The sequence below is a fragment of the Camelina sativa genome, chromosome 18, assembly GCF_030686135.1.
Source record: "Camelina sativa cultivar CO46 ecotype springtype chromosome 18, ASM3068613v1".
NCBI classification, from domain to species: Eukaryota; Viridiplantae; Streptophyta; class Magnoliopsida; order Brassicales; family Brassicaceae; genus Camelina; species Camelina sativa.
The window spans coordinates 19,894,093-19,908,802 of NC_141897.1; the positions used below are offsets into that span (position 1 = coordinate 19,894,093).

The 14,710-nt window shown below is 37.6% G+C and overlaps 2 protein-coding genes, 1 long non-coding RNA gene and 2 pseudogenes across 6 annotated transcripts; 2 read left to right on the forward strand and 3 right to left on the reverse strand.

The window, feature by feature from the left end:
• Positions 1-74: 74 nt before the first annotated feature.
• On the forward strand, positions 75-1,796 carry LOC104762126 (uncharacterized). 2 transcript variants are annotated; one of them, XR_015589428.1, is made up of 4 exons: positions 75-240; positions 568-673; positions 907-1,207; positions 1,316-1,796. It is a non-coding gene; the product is annotated as an uncharacterized LOC104762126 (long non-coding RNA). The 2 variants fall into 2 exon arrangements; XR_763376.3 differs by having other exon boundaries at positions 1,540-1,796.
• Positions 1,797-1,899: 103 nt separating this feature from the next.
• On the reverse strand, positions 1,900-3,383 carry LOC104762127 (B3 domain-containing protein At5g60140-like). The gene is made up of 4 exons (XM_010485355.3): positions 3,183-3,383; positions 3,025-3,095; positions 2,428-2,946; positions 1,900-2,300 (listed from the first exon to the last, which is right to left on the reverse strand). The coding sequence occupies exons 1-4, from the start codon at positions 3,190-3,192 to the stop codon at positions 2,055-2,057; spliced, it is 846 nt and encodes a 281-aa protein (XP_010483657.2). The 5' UTR covers positions 3,193-3,383; the 3' UTR covers positions 1,900-2,054.
• A 740-nt stretch (positions 3,384-4,123) lies between these two features.
• On the reverse strand, positions 4,124-5,575 carry LOC104763596 (B3 domain-containing protein At5g60142-like; annotated as a pseudogene). The gene is made up of 5 exons (XR_015589367.1): positions 5,472-5,575; positions 5,324-5,394; positions 4,679-5,226; positions 4,517-4,609; positions 4,124-4,416 (listed from the first exon to the last, which is right to left on the reverse strand). The product of XR_015589367.1 is annotated as a B3 domain-containing protein At5g60142-like (transcript).
• A 199-nt stretch (positions 5,576-5,774) lies between these two features.
• LOC104762128 (uncharacterized) lies at positions 5,775-11,121 on the forward strand (annotated as a pseudogene). The gene is made up of 11 exons (XR_015589368.1): positions 5,775-6,216; positions 6,431-6,628; positions 6,713-6,969; positions 7,048-7,129; positions 7,242-7,412; positions 7,516-7,649; positions 7,778-8,034; positions 8,111-10,254; positions 10,347-10,440; positions 10,557-10,637; positions 10,896-11,121. The product of XR_015589368.1 is annotated as an uncharacterized LOC104762128 (transcript).
• A 253-nt stretch (positions 11,122-11,374) lies between these two features.
• Positions 11,375-14,586, reverse strand: LOC104762129 (putative aspartyl aminopeptidase). Its single transcript, XM_010485357.3, has 11 exons — positions 14,370-14,586; positions 14,158-14,293; positions 13,992-14,070; positions 13,713-13,918; positions 13,518-13,590; positions 13,146-13,247; positions 12,888-13,043; positions 12,302-12,475; positions 12,120-12,194; positions 11,892-12,032; positions 11,375-11,782 (listed from the first exon to the last, which is right to left on the reverse strand). Exons 1-11 carry the CDS (start codon positions 14,440-14,442, stop codon positions 11,561-11,563), a joined length of 1,437 nt encoding a protein of 478 aa, XP_010483659.1. The 5' UTR covers positions 14,443-14,586; the 3' UTR covers positions 11,375-11,560.
• Positions 14,587-14,710: the final 124 nt, after the last annotated feature.

Here is a 14,710-nt window from a genome sequence, read left to right on the forward strand (position 1 = left end):
CACGAAAACAAATGGGCCTAAATTTTGATCCATTCTAGATAGAGTTTTAATATGACAGTATTGTCCTAAAGAATAGTTTCCGTCACAGAGTGACAGAGACGAGTCGCGATGGGGTATAATAGTAACTGCAGTTGTTTAGTCCGGCCAGATCGTCGTCGTCTTCGATTTCAACCTCGCCGGGAAATTTCAAAACGTCATTCAACAGTCAAATCAATCACCATTCTCCGACGTTTTTTCACTGTAAGTAGAAAATTCTCTAGAGATTCGATTTCGCCCTCTTCAGCGAGGTCTCTCAATGAAGAAGGATCTATTAGATACCTCTGTTTGGTTTCTGTAAAATTGATACCTGAGCTTTTGTAATTGCTTCAATCTTCACATAAATTACACACGATTCCTAGCATAGTAGCATGTTTGGGTTTTGATCTTCTTGCTTGTTAACTTTAACTTGTTCATACAACAATAACATTAAGGAAGCTGCTTCTTGTTTGTTAAACTGGTTAAAATACTCTGCTCAGTATTTGAGAAGCTAGTTGTTGTTAACTTTGGTTTCTCATTTTCTTTATATAGCTAATGTGAGAACCTCTTTCATTGGGAGATGGTCCAAAGTATAAAATATAGTCCCCTTCACCTTCACCATGTCCCTAATGGTATTATATGTGGAAGGAGCTCCAAGGTACGCATGTCTTCTCTGTGTTCTGTAGTGCACTAATTATGATTTTCTTTACTTTACTTACATATGCTGATATGCATATCTGCTGCAACCTATCGAATGCTTACTTACATATACATATTTGCAATAAGTGAATTCAGTTAGATGTTCAACAGTCCTTGAGCTTGACTCAACTTTGACTAGATTTCCATTCTGTTACTTTGATAAGTCTGAAGTGTAAGCATTATATTCTGCAGCATGAAATTGGAAAACGAGAATACTTAAGTGAATGCAAGATCAGTCCAGTGGTGGAACCGCCACAGTAGCTACAGCGTCACCTCTCACCTTCAAAGGCAGCAACCTTCAGGATTCTCATTCTCAGAAGCTACACACTTGCTTTCATTCACAGCTACTTGTCATCGTTCTCAGCGCTTCTTCAGTTTGAATCTGCCAAGTATTTATGTCATCCACCCATTTGATTACACATTTTAGCAACATCACCACCATTTCATGAACCACCAACGAGCTCCACCATAGCTTCCTTTGCCAAAATTCAAGGTAATCTTTCTAAAAAACAATAACATTCAATTTATCTTTTGCTCAGCACACAAGCTACATTTTCACCTCGCCATTAGTACATTTTGATTACATTCTACATTATAACAGGAAGAAAGCACTGATATTGATGGAAAACCCCCAGAGTTTATTTTGGCATGACCTCAAGATTCTTAATGGATAAACTTGAAAGAAGGAGAAATGTTTAATGAATAGAACAACGCTGAGTTTTGTAGCATTATTCTCCTCGTGCCTCTGCTTCTCTGTCGACCGTTTTCTTAAAGATCATATAACAACACTAGGAGTAATAACATTCTCCTTACATGAACTTGCAGGTTCCTAAACAACCCTGAAGTTGGACATAACTTGGACCCTTATTGTGGAAGGCCAATATGATGATTTTTTTGCAACATCTTGCTTCTCTTTTCTTATTTTGATTTGTAAGTTTGTAACCAGAAGTGGTGCCAACAACAAAATACAAATCCAAACCCATTTGTCACTTCACTGTAATGTCACTTTATTTACTCGAACCCAAAGGACGACCTTTGTTCGAACAATGTAGGTACCATTTGTATGAAGACTTTTTCGGACCCTAGTTGTTGCAGACAGCATGACAACATGATTCGCTTAAAAGTCATCAACATAAACTTTGTTGCAAGAGAAAACATAGAGATTTGATGAGATTCAGGAACTCATTATAGAAAGTATCTTAATTTAACTTTAAAACATCTCTCACGAGCAAATCCTTAGTTATATACCAAATCCTAAGATAGCGTTTTAGCATTTAGTAACCCGATAAAACCAAGTCACAGCTACGACAGATAAGACTCATAAAAGCTCAGTGAAGAGATCATCCGCTGATAATGTTGACCTTGATGGTGTGAACCAGATTAGTCCCAGTCTTCTTAACCTCGCATATCATTTTATCAGTCGTCTTCATTTTGTTCCTTCTGAAAACACTTCCAAATCCCTTGACAAAGACGCAGCCATTCACCTGAATCTTGATTTCTTTCTCCAATGATCCCAATTTGTCCACGACTTTTATACGCTCCGGGAAGGTTAAATCATAGTCCTTTATGACATGAGCCGGTATGTGCTGCATAAAGAAAGAAACATCATATAACATAGCGAAATTATCCGTATTGATACATTCACATAAAACAACCCAAAGATGTTTAAATGGAAGTGTTGAAATATCTTTTAACATTCATTTTTTTGCTTACCAGTTGGCTTTGCCTCTTTGGATTGAGTGTCACAGTAAACTGGGGGTTCTTACCATCATTCTCATCCTCATGCTGACCATCCTCATCCTCAGTATTATCATCATCAGAATCCTCAACAGCAGCATCATGATAATCAGGATCTTCAGAATCATCATCATCATCATGTAGAGCGGTAACATCATTGCTAGCCCAAGTATCTTCTTCACCATCAGAATCCATGTTGATCTCCTCGTTTTGATCTGAACTTCTCTTAATCCTTTTACACGCTGTCTCATGCTCATAGATACAAAAATTGAAACAACGAGAGCCATCAAACTCAAATTCCAATAGATCTCCGCCATTCAGATCTTCGTCCTTAACAATCTTCTTCCAACCATTAACCATAACAAATCTCTCAGCCTCATAGTCACCACCACGTTTCCTCAACACCATATTCCAAATCTTTCCACTAACACTACTAACAGTTACAGTTTTAGGCAAAGATTTTTGTAAACAGCTGTTGAAAGAAATGGGTAGTACCTGAAAAGTTTCTGCAAGTTTCAAGCAACCAGAATACGTAAAAAAGCAAAAACAGTGAAGAGAAGTGTGTTTTATTACCAGATCATCTCCGGATTCACCAGGAAGGTAAGCTTTAAAGAACTTGGAAGTAGAACCATCCGAATAAGTTCCTGTTCCAAAAGAACAAAAGTAAGAACATCAATGTCTAGAAGAACACATTACGATGGAAGTATCAGGAACAGAGGATGTGATAAAACCTTGGTTCATTGTCGTCAGTTTCTTGTTGTTCTTAGACTCTCTCTCTCTCTCTCTGAAACCCTAATTTTTTTAATAGGGAATAAAAAGGTGAACAAAGTTTCTCCAGATCTTAGTTTTTACAGATGTGATTGATCTAAAAGGTTTTGGCCATTTGTAGCTAAAACTTGCAAAAACAGAGTGTTCTCTCTGTTTCGATGCTTAGTGCTTCAAATGGAAAACAGACCATTAATAGTATTATAGTGTAGTACTCTTCTTATTCAAAAATAATTCGTTAGGAGAACTAAAGTATCGCTAAGGCCCACTAATACAAGAAAAGGGCCTAAAGTTCGGGTCAATCTATATTGCTTAAGTGAGGATATAGTCTTTAAGCTAAGAGCCACAAACAATAATCGAGAAGGGTTTTTGTTGTCACTTCACGCTAAAGAGCCACAAAAGTAAAAGCTTTTGTCCAATCTTCCTTCGTGAGTAGTAACAACATATGAATTCAACCCATTATTTTACTAATGTCTTTGAGATTTAATTCAACCTTGCACTGGTACAAAGGACGACATTTTCTGAACAAACGTACTTGATATTGACACTTCATGTTGCAGGCGCACAAACAAAATCTAGAAGTATAGATTTGTATAAAGTATAAACAGCATCAACATAAGTACTCTACTCATATAAATGCATATAGCTTTTATAATAAATAAAGGTTGTTTTTTATGATTGATGATAAAATATGATATATAGAACGTTTTTTTTTTTTTTGACATAACAAATTTTATGAGTTTAAATTACGTGCATTCTAAAATGCTTCCTCCGTTTTTCTGATATAAAATGTTGCGTGGGGAAAAAAAACATACGACAATATATCACATATTTTGGTTTTTAGTAATTTACACATGCATACACAATCGTAGTTTATTTATGAAAAATAAAATAAAAAGGCTGTTCCTAAACCGTAGAAAGTTGTATTATAATAACGTGATTAGTCAAAGTGTTGACGTAGTTTTTCAACTACAAGCAGACCAGATTGATTTTTGTACTACCAAACCGAAGATATTAGAGATATTTTGGCTTAGATTGTTATCCTACAAATCAAATGTAAACAGAAGATGTTTTAAAGGATTATCACTGATAGAAATAGTTGGATCGTGAAGCGGTATAATAGCATTGGAGTGGACCAAACAGATTGATGAACTCAAGGAAATGTAACCCATTGTTAGTAATGACCTTAGTTGGTATTCGCTGCATTACAAAGAAAGCAACATAAAAGAGAATTGGTAAATGATTTAAATTGATGGATAATGGAAATGCAAAAACCACATGAGATTTTAACATTTCTTACCAGATTTCCACTTTGCAGATTCTTCTTCTTCACTGTAAAGAAAGGGTTCATGTAATTTATCCAGATATTGTCTGTTATCTTCTCTAAACGAACCTATCAAAATTTATACGCAAGAATATTAAAAGGCAAGTGATGCACAAGAAAAAAAAGTTTCTATCATACCTTTCTTTTTTCTCTCTGTTTTAACTCCTCTTCTTTTTTTCATTCTCATCATCGCCATCATCATCATCATCAATAACTATGATATCTTCAGTAGATGTATCTTCCGCAACATAGTCTTGAACACCACTAGTATCATCATCAAGAACGATGATGTTTTCACTAGATTTATCTTCGTCACCATAATATTGATCATCATTCTCATCATTAAGAACTGTGATATCATCACTATGTTTTTCATCTTCACCATCAGACGATACATCTTCGATCTCTTTGATTTGCACTGAACTTCTAAGCATTTTACACGTTTCACGGCCGTAGACACAGAAATTGAAACACCAAGAGCCATCAAACTCAAACTCTAAGAACTCTCCACCCTTCAAACCTACCTCCTTTACAATCTTCTTCCACCCATTAACCATTACAAATCTCTCGTTATCAGCACAACACTTCCTAAACGCCATTTTCCAAATGTTTCCATAAATGCTTCTAACAATTACACTTTTAGGCAACGACTTTGGCAAAAAAATGTTGAAAGAGATGGGTAATTCCTGAAAAAGGATCTAAAAGTTTCAATAAAACTAGAAATCTACAGATAAACATATGTAAGAAAAGCCAAAAAGAGAGTGAAGAGAAGTGTGTCTTTACCAGATCATCTCCAGATTCATCAGGTAAATACACTTTGAAGAACTTTGGAAAACGACCATCCACACAATTTCCTGTTCCATAGAAAGAAACCAGTCAGAACATATGATACATTGTGTAATTGTATAGAATCAAGAACAAAAGGAGAGACCTTTATTCATCTCTTTGTCTCTAAAAACCCTAAATCTTTAATGGAACTGAAGGTGAAAATGAGTTCATCGACATAGAGAAACAGAGATTTGCTTTAGAGATTTTACCCTTCGTAGCCAAAACAGAGAGACTGTCCTGTCCTGAATGCTTATTACCTCAAATGGTAAAAAAAAAAAAAGAAAAAAAAACTTCGGAGAAAGTGTACAGTTTATAAAAATAACCAAAATTGAGGTTAGGGGCCAAAAAGGATACATGGGCTTAAATTCCGGCCCAATATATTTGAATTAAATGACAAAATTAACTTGAGATTATAGGAGAACGTTTGGTCCGGTCTTCTTTTCAATTTCGAGTTTTTTTTCAACCTGTCTTCCCGCTTACGAGGCCGGAATATTCCTTTTCTACAGTCGAATCCTACATCGGCCGAACGATTTTCCGATTACCGGCTAGGTTAATCCGCCTATTCCGACGAGATTCCCTCTGAAAAAGTAGGGGAAACCCTAGCTAGCTATACGAATTCGGATTTCCCACTTGTCAGATCTCGGAAACTGCTAGAAAGCGAAAGAGGCTAGAAATGGACAAGGATCTCTTAGATATCTCTGGAGGAGACGACGAAGACTACTGGCTTCTGAATAATACTCCGAGGAAAGTTAATTCGAGCCGAGAGAAGAGTTATTTGAATTGCTCACCTCTTCAAATCCCTAAATCGAGTCGTATCGTTCCTACTCGGCCTCCTTTTTCCCCAATTGGTAAGCGCGCTTCGATTTCTGGATCCGAGTTTTGTTCAATTGTTAGAGTGTTTTTAACATTTGAAGTAGCATGTTTTGAATCTAATTTGTCCCTTTGTTTAGAGTGTTTGAACATTTGAATCAGCGTTGTTTGAAAAATGGGAATTTAGATGTTCACTAAGCAGTGTAAATTTGTGTAGTTTTGCGGATATATGAAGGTGGATTCTTATTGCAGGAAGAGTAACAGGAAACAACAACAACATGGAGCAGCCATGCGCTTCTGTTGATACAGATAGTGTAGGAAAGGAGAATTCTAAAGTTGAATTGCCCAAATTGAGTGTGGAGCGACAGCAGATGAAGAAGAAGAAAAAGAATGCTGGTTTTAATCTGCGCAAAAGCTTAGCATGGGATAGAGCTTTTTCAACGGAAGAAGGTGACTTACCTTTTTCAACGGATTTGTTTACCATTCTCTTGTTTGGTCTATGGTACTAAGATGTGAGATATGGTTATGAACCAGGTGTTTTGGATTCATCTGAGCTATCTAAAATAACTGGAACTGCTTGCCAAGTTGGTGGAGATCGGTTATCTGCCATTCAGGAAGAGTTCAGAGAGTCAACGCCAGCTTCCAAATGTACTAGTGTTTCACCAGGACTACAAGCACTTGAAGAAAACTTATTTGACGATTTGCCTGTGAATAGTAAATACAGAGAGAAGAAGTTTGTGAGTGGTATACTGCCCAAGTACGGATCACCATCGAAAGTCCAATCTTCCTTGGTGAGTTTACTGGATCTGTCATTTCTTACAATTTCTTTAAGGCACATTCTATCTAAACATTGAATGTCTGCATTATAGGCCCAGAAAAAAGTTACATCAGCTCAGGAATTGAGGAGTGGTTCCAAGCGCAGTGGCTGCCCCCGACCTCCTCCTTCATCTTCATATCCTTTTCTTAACTGAATTAACGAGTGTTTAGGCAATCACTATCATTAACTGTTTCTATTGCTTTCTTGTTTTTGTTCTTTTTGCTCGTTAACCTTAACTTCCCTGAACCCTGAAAAGACCTGCAAATGTGCATACAACAACATCACGTAGCAGGGAGCTGAGCATATCTAAAGTTCCTAGTCCTACAACCAAATCTGATCCAATTACAGCTCCAAACAATATGAAAAGGACCACTCACAGTCCGAGCAAACCGAAGAATAGTCAACCTACTCAATTAAGTATGCCTCATAACCTGTTTTTTTTGCTCTCTTACTTTTGCGACATCTTGTTTATATATTGCTGTTGATCGCATTACCTTGGTTTTCTCTTCTGATATGACAGAGAATTCTCAGAGAAGCTTAGGATCTGGAAGTTCCTCTAGAAACACTTCAAGCATCAAGAGTAAAACAAAATCCAGTTTGGCGAGTAAACCTTCAATTCCGAAGCCCTCTCTTCAGCCAGCTAGAAGAAATATGGTAAAGCTATGCTGCCCCTCTGAAAACCAATATAGCAAATAGTTTATGCACTAGAAATTTGCAGCAAATGCTTTCTTTCCCATTGTCTTCCGATTGAGATTAACGTATTTCATTTTCTTGAACTCTAGATCAGCAAAACATCAGAAATATCTTCAGTATCCAACTCACAGCATTCTGTTGTTGGAAAGTCCAATCTTGGCCCTATGACTACATCAACTGTGGCTATGCTTGGTCATGATCGACAGACTCTAATGTAGTTACTATGGGCACCTCGTTAGCTCAAAGTTCTTGCAACAGAGTTGGAAACACGCAGTCCGCAGTTTCACGACTGGGAAAACCATCAGGCTTAAGAGTGCCAAAACCTTCCATTGGCTATTTCAGTCAGGTATATTACTGAAATATGCTGAATTATATCGTGTTTTGTGCTTGTAAATCTCTCATACTTATTCCTGTTTTTGCAGTCTGACTCTCAACCGTCGCACGGTGAAGTAGACAAAAATAGTCAGCTAGCCAGATCTGATGTTTGTTCAGCCTCTCATTTTTCTTCGATCCCTACCTTCAAGAAACCCCAAATTGCTGAAAAGGTTCCTCGTGTCAACTCAAAGGCAGCAACTGAAAACTTCAGCAATTCAGGTTCAACTGCAAGATTCTCTGCTCAATCTATATATCCCAAACCTTCACAAGAAAAGGTGAAAGTGGACTTGAGAAGCACCCAGGAAGCAGAATCCAAAGCGTTGTGTTGTTCAATGAGTTCTCAGATAAATGAAAACCTGCAGCACCAATGTACCGTTCAAGGTGATACTGGAAAATTAGCTATGGATGATGTAACTTATTGTACATCTGAGAAGAATTCTACTGCAAAGTGTGAACCGCACTCAGGCTGCAAAAGTAATGTGCATGATGATAATAAAGATGAGAAATGGAAGTCTTGCTGCTCAGAAAAAGAATACTCTGCTTCACCGCTGAAAGATTCTAAGAATTCCCCGATGCAGTGTCCTCCTTGCGATGAGTTGATACTGTTTGATAACTCACAGTTCAAAGTCAGCAATCGGGAGAAAGAAGATATGTGTTCCACTAATGATTTTAGTAGACATTTTGATACTCCGGATGTTCATGAACAACCTCTAAATGGATGCGTGCACCCTGGAAATGAAGAGAAGATTAGTCCTTGCCTTTCTGGAGAAAAAGATGCGTTAATTGTCTATCATTCTACTGAAAATGTAGCAAAGCAGCCTGAGGTTTCGGATTCCTTCACTGCAGACCCAACTTTCAATGGGGATTTTGGTTCAATAAAGGGTGATGTAGACGATCCATCTTCTTCAGAAAATAAGTTAGGTAATACTGAAAATGGTTTCGTACCTTTGCGGCCTGCTGAAGCACCAGCTTGTGTTCAATCACCATGCAACCATCTTGAGGAAAATGCGGTTTCGAATATCTTGTGTGATCATAACATGGTGTGTAATGGTCAAGCTGTATTAGAAACGGAGGAGAGAACTGAACTACGCGATAGCACAGCGACAAGCTGTGAGGCTGATTTCATTGGTCCATTTTCTGCATGCAAAGACTGGTTTAGAGAATCTGAAGAACACCATTTGTCCAGCCAATTAGTCTTTGAGATGAAAGAGGGTGGCCATGAGATAGATGTCTTGACCAGGGACGAAAGAGCTGATGAGCCTGATATGCAGATAGAATGCTTTACTGGTTCTTCTGATGCTGACAACATGGAACAAGTGATATTACTAATGCCTTCCTCCGTTGAAGTTAGCACGGAGATTAAACCCTTCCCCGAGAAATCAACTTCTGAAAAGCAGAAGCAATACAATTGTTCGAGTAGTGAAATTACATCTGATGTAAATGATGGTTGTGTAACGAAGCAAGCTGATCAACTTGGAACATTAGTTGGTTGTTCTCCAGAAAAAGATGCATCTGCTGCTGTTTTCTCTTATTCAAATGAGGAGCTTGAAGCTAACTCAGAGCTGGAAGACATGGACCTGGTTACAGACTCAGATTGTTCAGATGATGAGCCTGAGGATAATTTGGAGCGCACAGAGGTGGATGTGATTACTGATTCAGAGCTCATTGGTGACATTGATGAGTTTTCCGTCAAGGGCATTCTTAAGCAAGAATATCCCGAAGTAGAAGATATCCATACTGCGTCAGACCTCTGTGGAAAAACTAAAACTCTACTAAGTGAATCAATCAGTTCCTCGGATTCTATATTTGGAGATCCTGAATGTTTAAATAAGAGCACAGTTTTTTCCAGAATACCTGAAGGGATGACAAAAGAGAATTCAAATTCTGGAAGCATTGAGCATAACTATGTTGTAGAAGCTAAATTCCATATAGATGCTGAAAAGGATTTCAGTGCACAGGTCTCTGGTCAAGAACTCGTCCCCCATGAAGGAGAGGAAGTTAAAATTGCAAAGATCTCTCCTGATCCTGTAGCACTTTCGCCCAGAGAGGAAGAACCAGGAACTCCAATAGCCATGACAGAGACTTTCTCAGTCAGAGATGATATGAAGACTAACGAGTCCAATGTACTCAGCGATGACATTTTGACATTAGAAAGCAAGACATCAGAAGGCAATGATAAGATGATACCACTGTAAGTAATCTAGTCTCCACTAGTAATCCTTTTCTTTTCCTCGAGTGCAGTTCATTTTTAAGAAATTTGCTGATAATTCACTGTTTCAATAGGGATGCTAAACTTGAGAAGAAACCTGATCCTATAATTCCAAATGCTGTTCCATTTTCTGACGAGTGGTTAGCTGCAATTGAAGCTGCTGGGGAGGTACAAAATTCTCAAATATATGAATTAAACCTTGATAATGACCACTTGCTGTTATTGCATATGATATATAATTATTTTGGCAATGCCTCAGCAGAACTCTTCTGTTAAATATGCAGGAAATCTTAACACTGAAAAGTGGGCGTGTGCAACATTCACCAACAGAGAAATCTGCTCCTCAACTAGGTCCATGGTCTCCGGTATAATCCTCTCTCCCTCTCTCATTGTCATTTGGTGTTAATAAAAGGAAACAAGTTGAAAGATTAGGTCCTTGGGACTTTCAAAACATTTGGACTTTATTAGTTTGGTTGATATTGTAGAAAATCTCTTAATTTTGTTATAATCTTTCCTTAACTGACCAACTTATTAAATAACTTCATTCAAAAGATAAGTAGATGTCATAAAATTAGTTCGTGAAAACTAACTTGAGGAAAACCATTTTGTCTTGTGATGGCCAGGTCAAGAAGAAGAGTAATCAAGTTGTCGGACCATTTGACTGTACAAAGTATAATAACAAAGGTCTTCCTCCTGCTTTGTGACTGAAAACTAGGTTTCTTCTACTTAACTATTTTTTTTTACTTATCACTGCTGAAGGTTAAAAGTAAACTTTGTAAAACACACTCACTTTATGATCTTTGTATACGTAAGAAATAAAATATGTAGAAAGCACTTGTTGTTGAGGCATGATTGGCTTCCGCAAGAACTATTTTTCTTATCACATTTTGAGATATTCATTAGGTCAAACCTATAATAGAGATATTTGACAAGATTTTAGGACAAATACAAGTGAACATGTCGTGCATTTTCTATTCAATCCATGACACTTACAAGCTTGGGACCAAATTTGTGATTTGTTAGTCTGACGAGGCTATAAATCATCATCATGGACCATAACGGGTTTGCCTGGAACCGCAACAAAAGTATCATTTCAAGATAATTGACATAACCAACTCAATTCAATCTTTTAGTAAGAAGTTGATGAATATTCAGAAGAGTAAATTGATGATAACCCCAAGCAACATAACATTCTATAAATCCTTATTACTGTAAACATTAATGCCTAACAAAGGATTAAGATTTCTTCAGTTCCAACTTAAATAGCAAAATAAAATATAAGAAGCTCTCAAACGTCAACAGTGAGTTTGGCGTCAAGGTGAGTGAACTCTTGGAAGAAAGCTTTAAAGTGGTCATATGAATGCTTCACGTCATCCGCAGCACACATCTCACGAATGCTATGCATCGAGAGCTGAGGAGCTCCAACATCAACAGTCCTTATCCCCACACTACTTGCTAGTATTGGACCAATGGTGGATCCGCAAGCCATATCATTACGCACCACAAAATCCTGCAGTTTTTATGCCCATACTCATTATTATTCTTTTGGTCAACATGTCCATAGTCATTTAAAATATGTAGTAAGAAAATTTTCTGGATCACTCTCAGGCAAATCATACCTGAACAGGAAGGTTATGCTTCTCTGCTATTTCTCTGAATACAAAGGAAGTTAGGGCATTGGTTGCGTAACGTTGATTTGCGTTGTGCTTGATGACAAGTCCTCCATGCATCTTCGGCTGATGATTCTCGTCGTGTTTGTCCTATAAAATTGAAATCACAATGCAATGAAGGATAGACATCAACTTATGTTTTAAAAAAAAATATTTGCCAAATGATGAAATAATTACCATAAAGTTTGGATGTAAAGCATGTGCCATGTCAGCGGATACTAGCAAACTTTTTTGAATCGCTTTCTTAAGCACCTGTAACAATTAAATATTAGTGAACTATAATGAACAACAAGAAACAAAAAGTATAACACAATTACACAAGCCCCAGTTTAATGTCTATCACTTGAATGGGTTGCTACCTTAGTGTCAGAACTGAAGCAACTTGTGATGTGTGACATAGCATCAATCATGACAGGGGAACCAGCTCCTTGGGCTGAATTGGAACCAACTTCTTCATGATCAAATAGTGCCACCATTCTTATTCCACTTTCTTCCTTTAAGTCACTTTCAGAAGACGTTGCATCTATAAGTGCCTATGTACAAAGTTCAAATATTTGTAGCAAACATAAAGTTCAGCATCAGGTTAAACTAAGAAAATATGCAATTGCAGACAGAGTAATTGAGCACCCGAGTCGACTGACAGTTGTTCATCAATGTATTCAGTAGCATAATGGATAAAGTTAGATACTGGTTAGAAATGCTTTAGTCGCACAAAAAAACAAAGAGATGCTCACTTTGATGTGACCCATATCAAAACATACACTCAACGTGAGTTAACATACTTGTACAGAAACATCGACTAGGTAGACATAACTTAAATTGGGCTTAAACACATGTCTTTATATGTGAAGAACATGGATAGAGTGGAGACCAACTAAGGCATAGTTAAGATCAGGAAATATATACCATGGACTTATATATTCCTAGTAAAAGTGAAAGGCGTACCTTCAGAGAGCAATATGACATACAGAGATTATCTAGTCTTCCCGAGAAAATAAATTCTTTTGCTGCACCAGCTAGAATGCTTGGCTGAGTGTCACATGCTTGCAGCTCGAAATCGCATATCTCCTCAGGTTTACAACCCAGCGCATTTGCAATAATCTAAGAATTAGGAAGAAAAAAGCCAAGGACTAGTGGATTATTAAATCAGAACAAGATCTAACATTCACAATATAAACTACAAATCTCATATTTCAGCTAGACCTCCATTAGAAGTGGGTGATGCTTTGATTTTGAACTAGTTTGAGTGCACTTCTTTCCTCCATCAAGTTCACTATCTTCGGCTGGCATTCTATTGAGCTCCGCCTTCAAATATATTATCACAGAATGTAAATATAATGCAAAAGGGCAAGAATTCAAGTCCGCTGCCAACTTGACAACCACACGGTTTGACATCATAGATAAAAACAACCAAAAGTTAAAGGGTTCACAAAGATAGCTAATGTGCAAACAAACATTTTAGCAAGACTGAAAGAAACAGCGGAACTAAGAAAGAAATAAGTGAAAATGGCTTCCACGTCCTGTAACAATTGTCTCATTTAAGTTCGTTCTGAAAAACAGGCACTAAAAGCGCACCTTGATCGCTGTTGCTATTAAAGGAACGAGGTGTGTCTGAGTGTTTGGCTTAAAACCTTCACTGTTCACGTTCCTGTCCGCGAGGCAAAAAAAAGGGAAAAAGTCTTATTTTAACCTTCTCTACATAAAATAAGTGAGAAGCATATAGTCTGGTAATGGCAAACACAATTAGAAACAAGAGACTAAGAAGTTAACCTGTCCAAGTGGATGGCCAAAGTAGGAATCCTCATAATAGGATCCTCAATCCTGACAAGGCGATGAGAATACGAGACGGAACCTGCTGCTTTCTCCTCTTTTAAAACAACACGCCCAGCAACAGTCAAGTCACGATCAAACCAGGTATACCACAGGCCACCTCCATATGTTTGAACACCAACCTCCAAGAATCCACCTTTAGTTATCTGTCCAAAACACTTTCTTGTCACATAATTGAAAACGGCAGATGAGGAATCCTGAATCCAAATGGGCGCCTACCTTTGATACAGGCTTCAATTTGAGGCAAGGGCTATCAGTGTGAGCTCCTATGATATGGAACCCGTTACCAGCTACGTATCTGTTCAAAAGAAAAATCCAAAAGATTCTCACTTTAACTCGCAGCTATCTTAGATTAGTAGAAACAACAACAATGAGTGGTACTTACTTATGACCGATGGCAAAAGCAACAATAGTGGAGTAGTTTCTGGTGAAGAAGTATTTTTTGCCGGCCTCGAGTTTCCAATCATCTCTCTCAGAAACCTGCTCATACCCAGCTTTTACAAGCCGCTTCTTTGACTCGTCTAACAAATATAAATAATACTCAGTAGATCAATCAATCAATCAATCACAATGGAAACTAGAAAACAGGAAAATTACCGACGGCATGAAAAGCGGTGGGAGAAGCATTGAGAAAGGAGAGGAAATCAGATACGAGGGAACTTTTATCCATTTGTGGTGGATCTGTGAGCTAATCGAGTCTCTCTTTTCTTCTCTGTGAGGAGAGCTTTGCTTCAATGGGATCGATGTTCTCTCGCTAATCGCTACAAAGGAAAGAAATATAAAAAAAGTTTTTTTTTTATTCTTTTGAATTAATAAAAAATGTCAGAACCGAACCGATCGAGTTTTTAATAAGATAAAACCGAACCGAACCAACCGGTGGTTGTGGTTGTGGTTGGTATGGTGTGGACTTATTATGATGATGTCTTTCGAACTTTTTC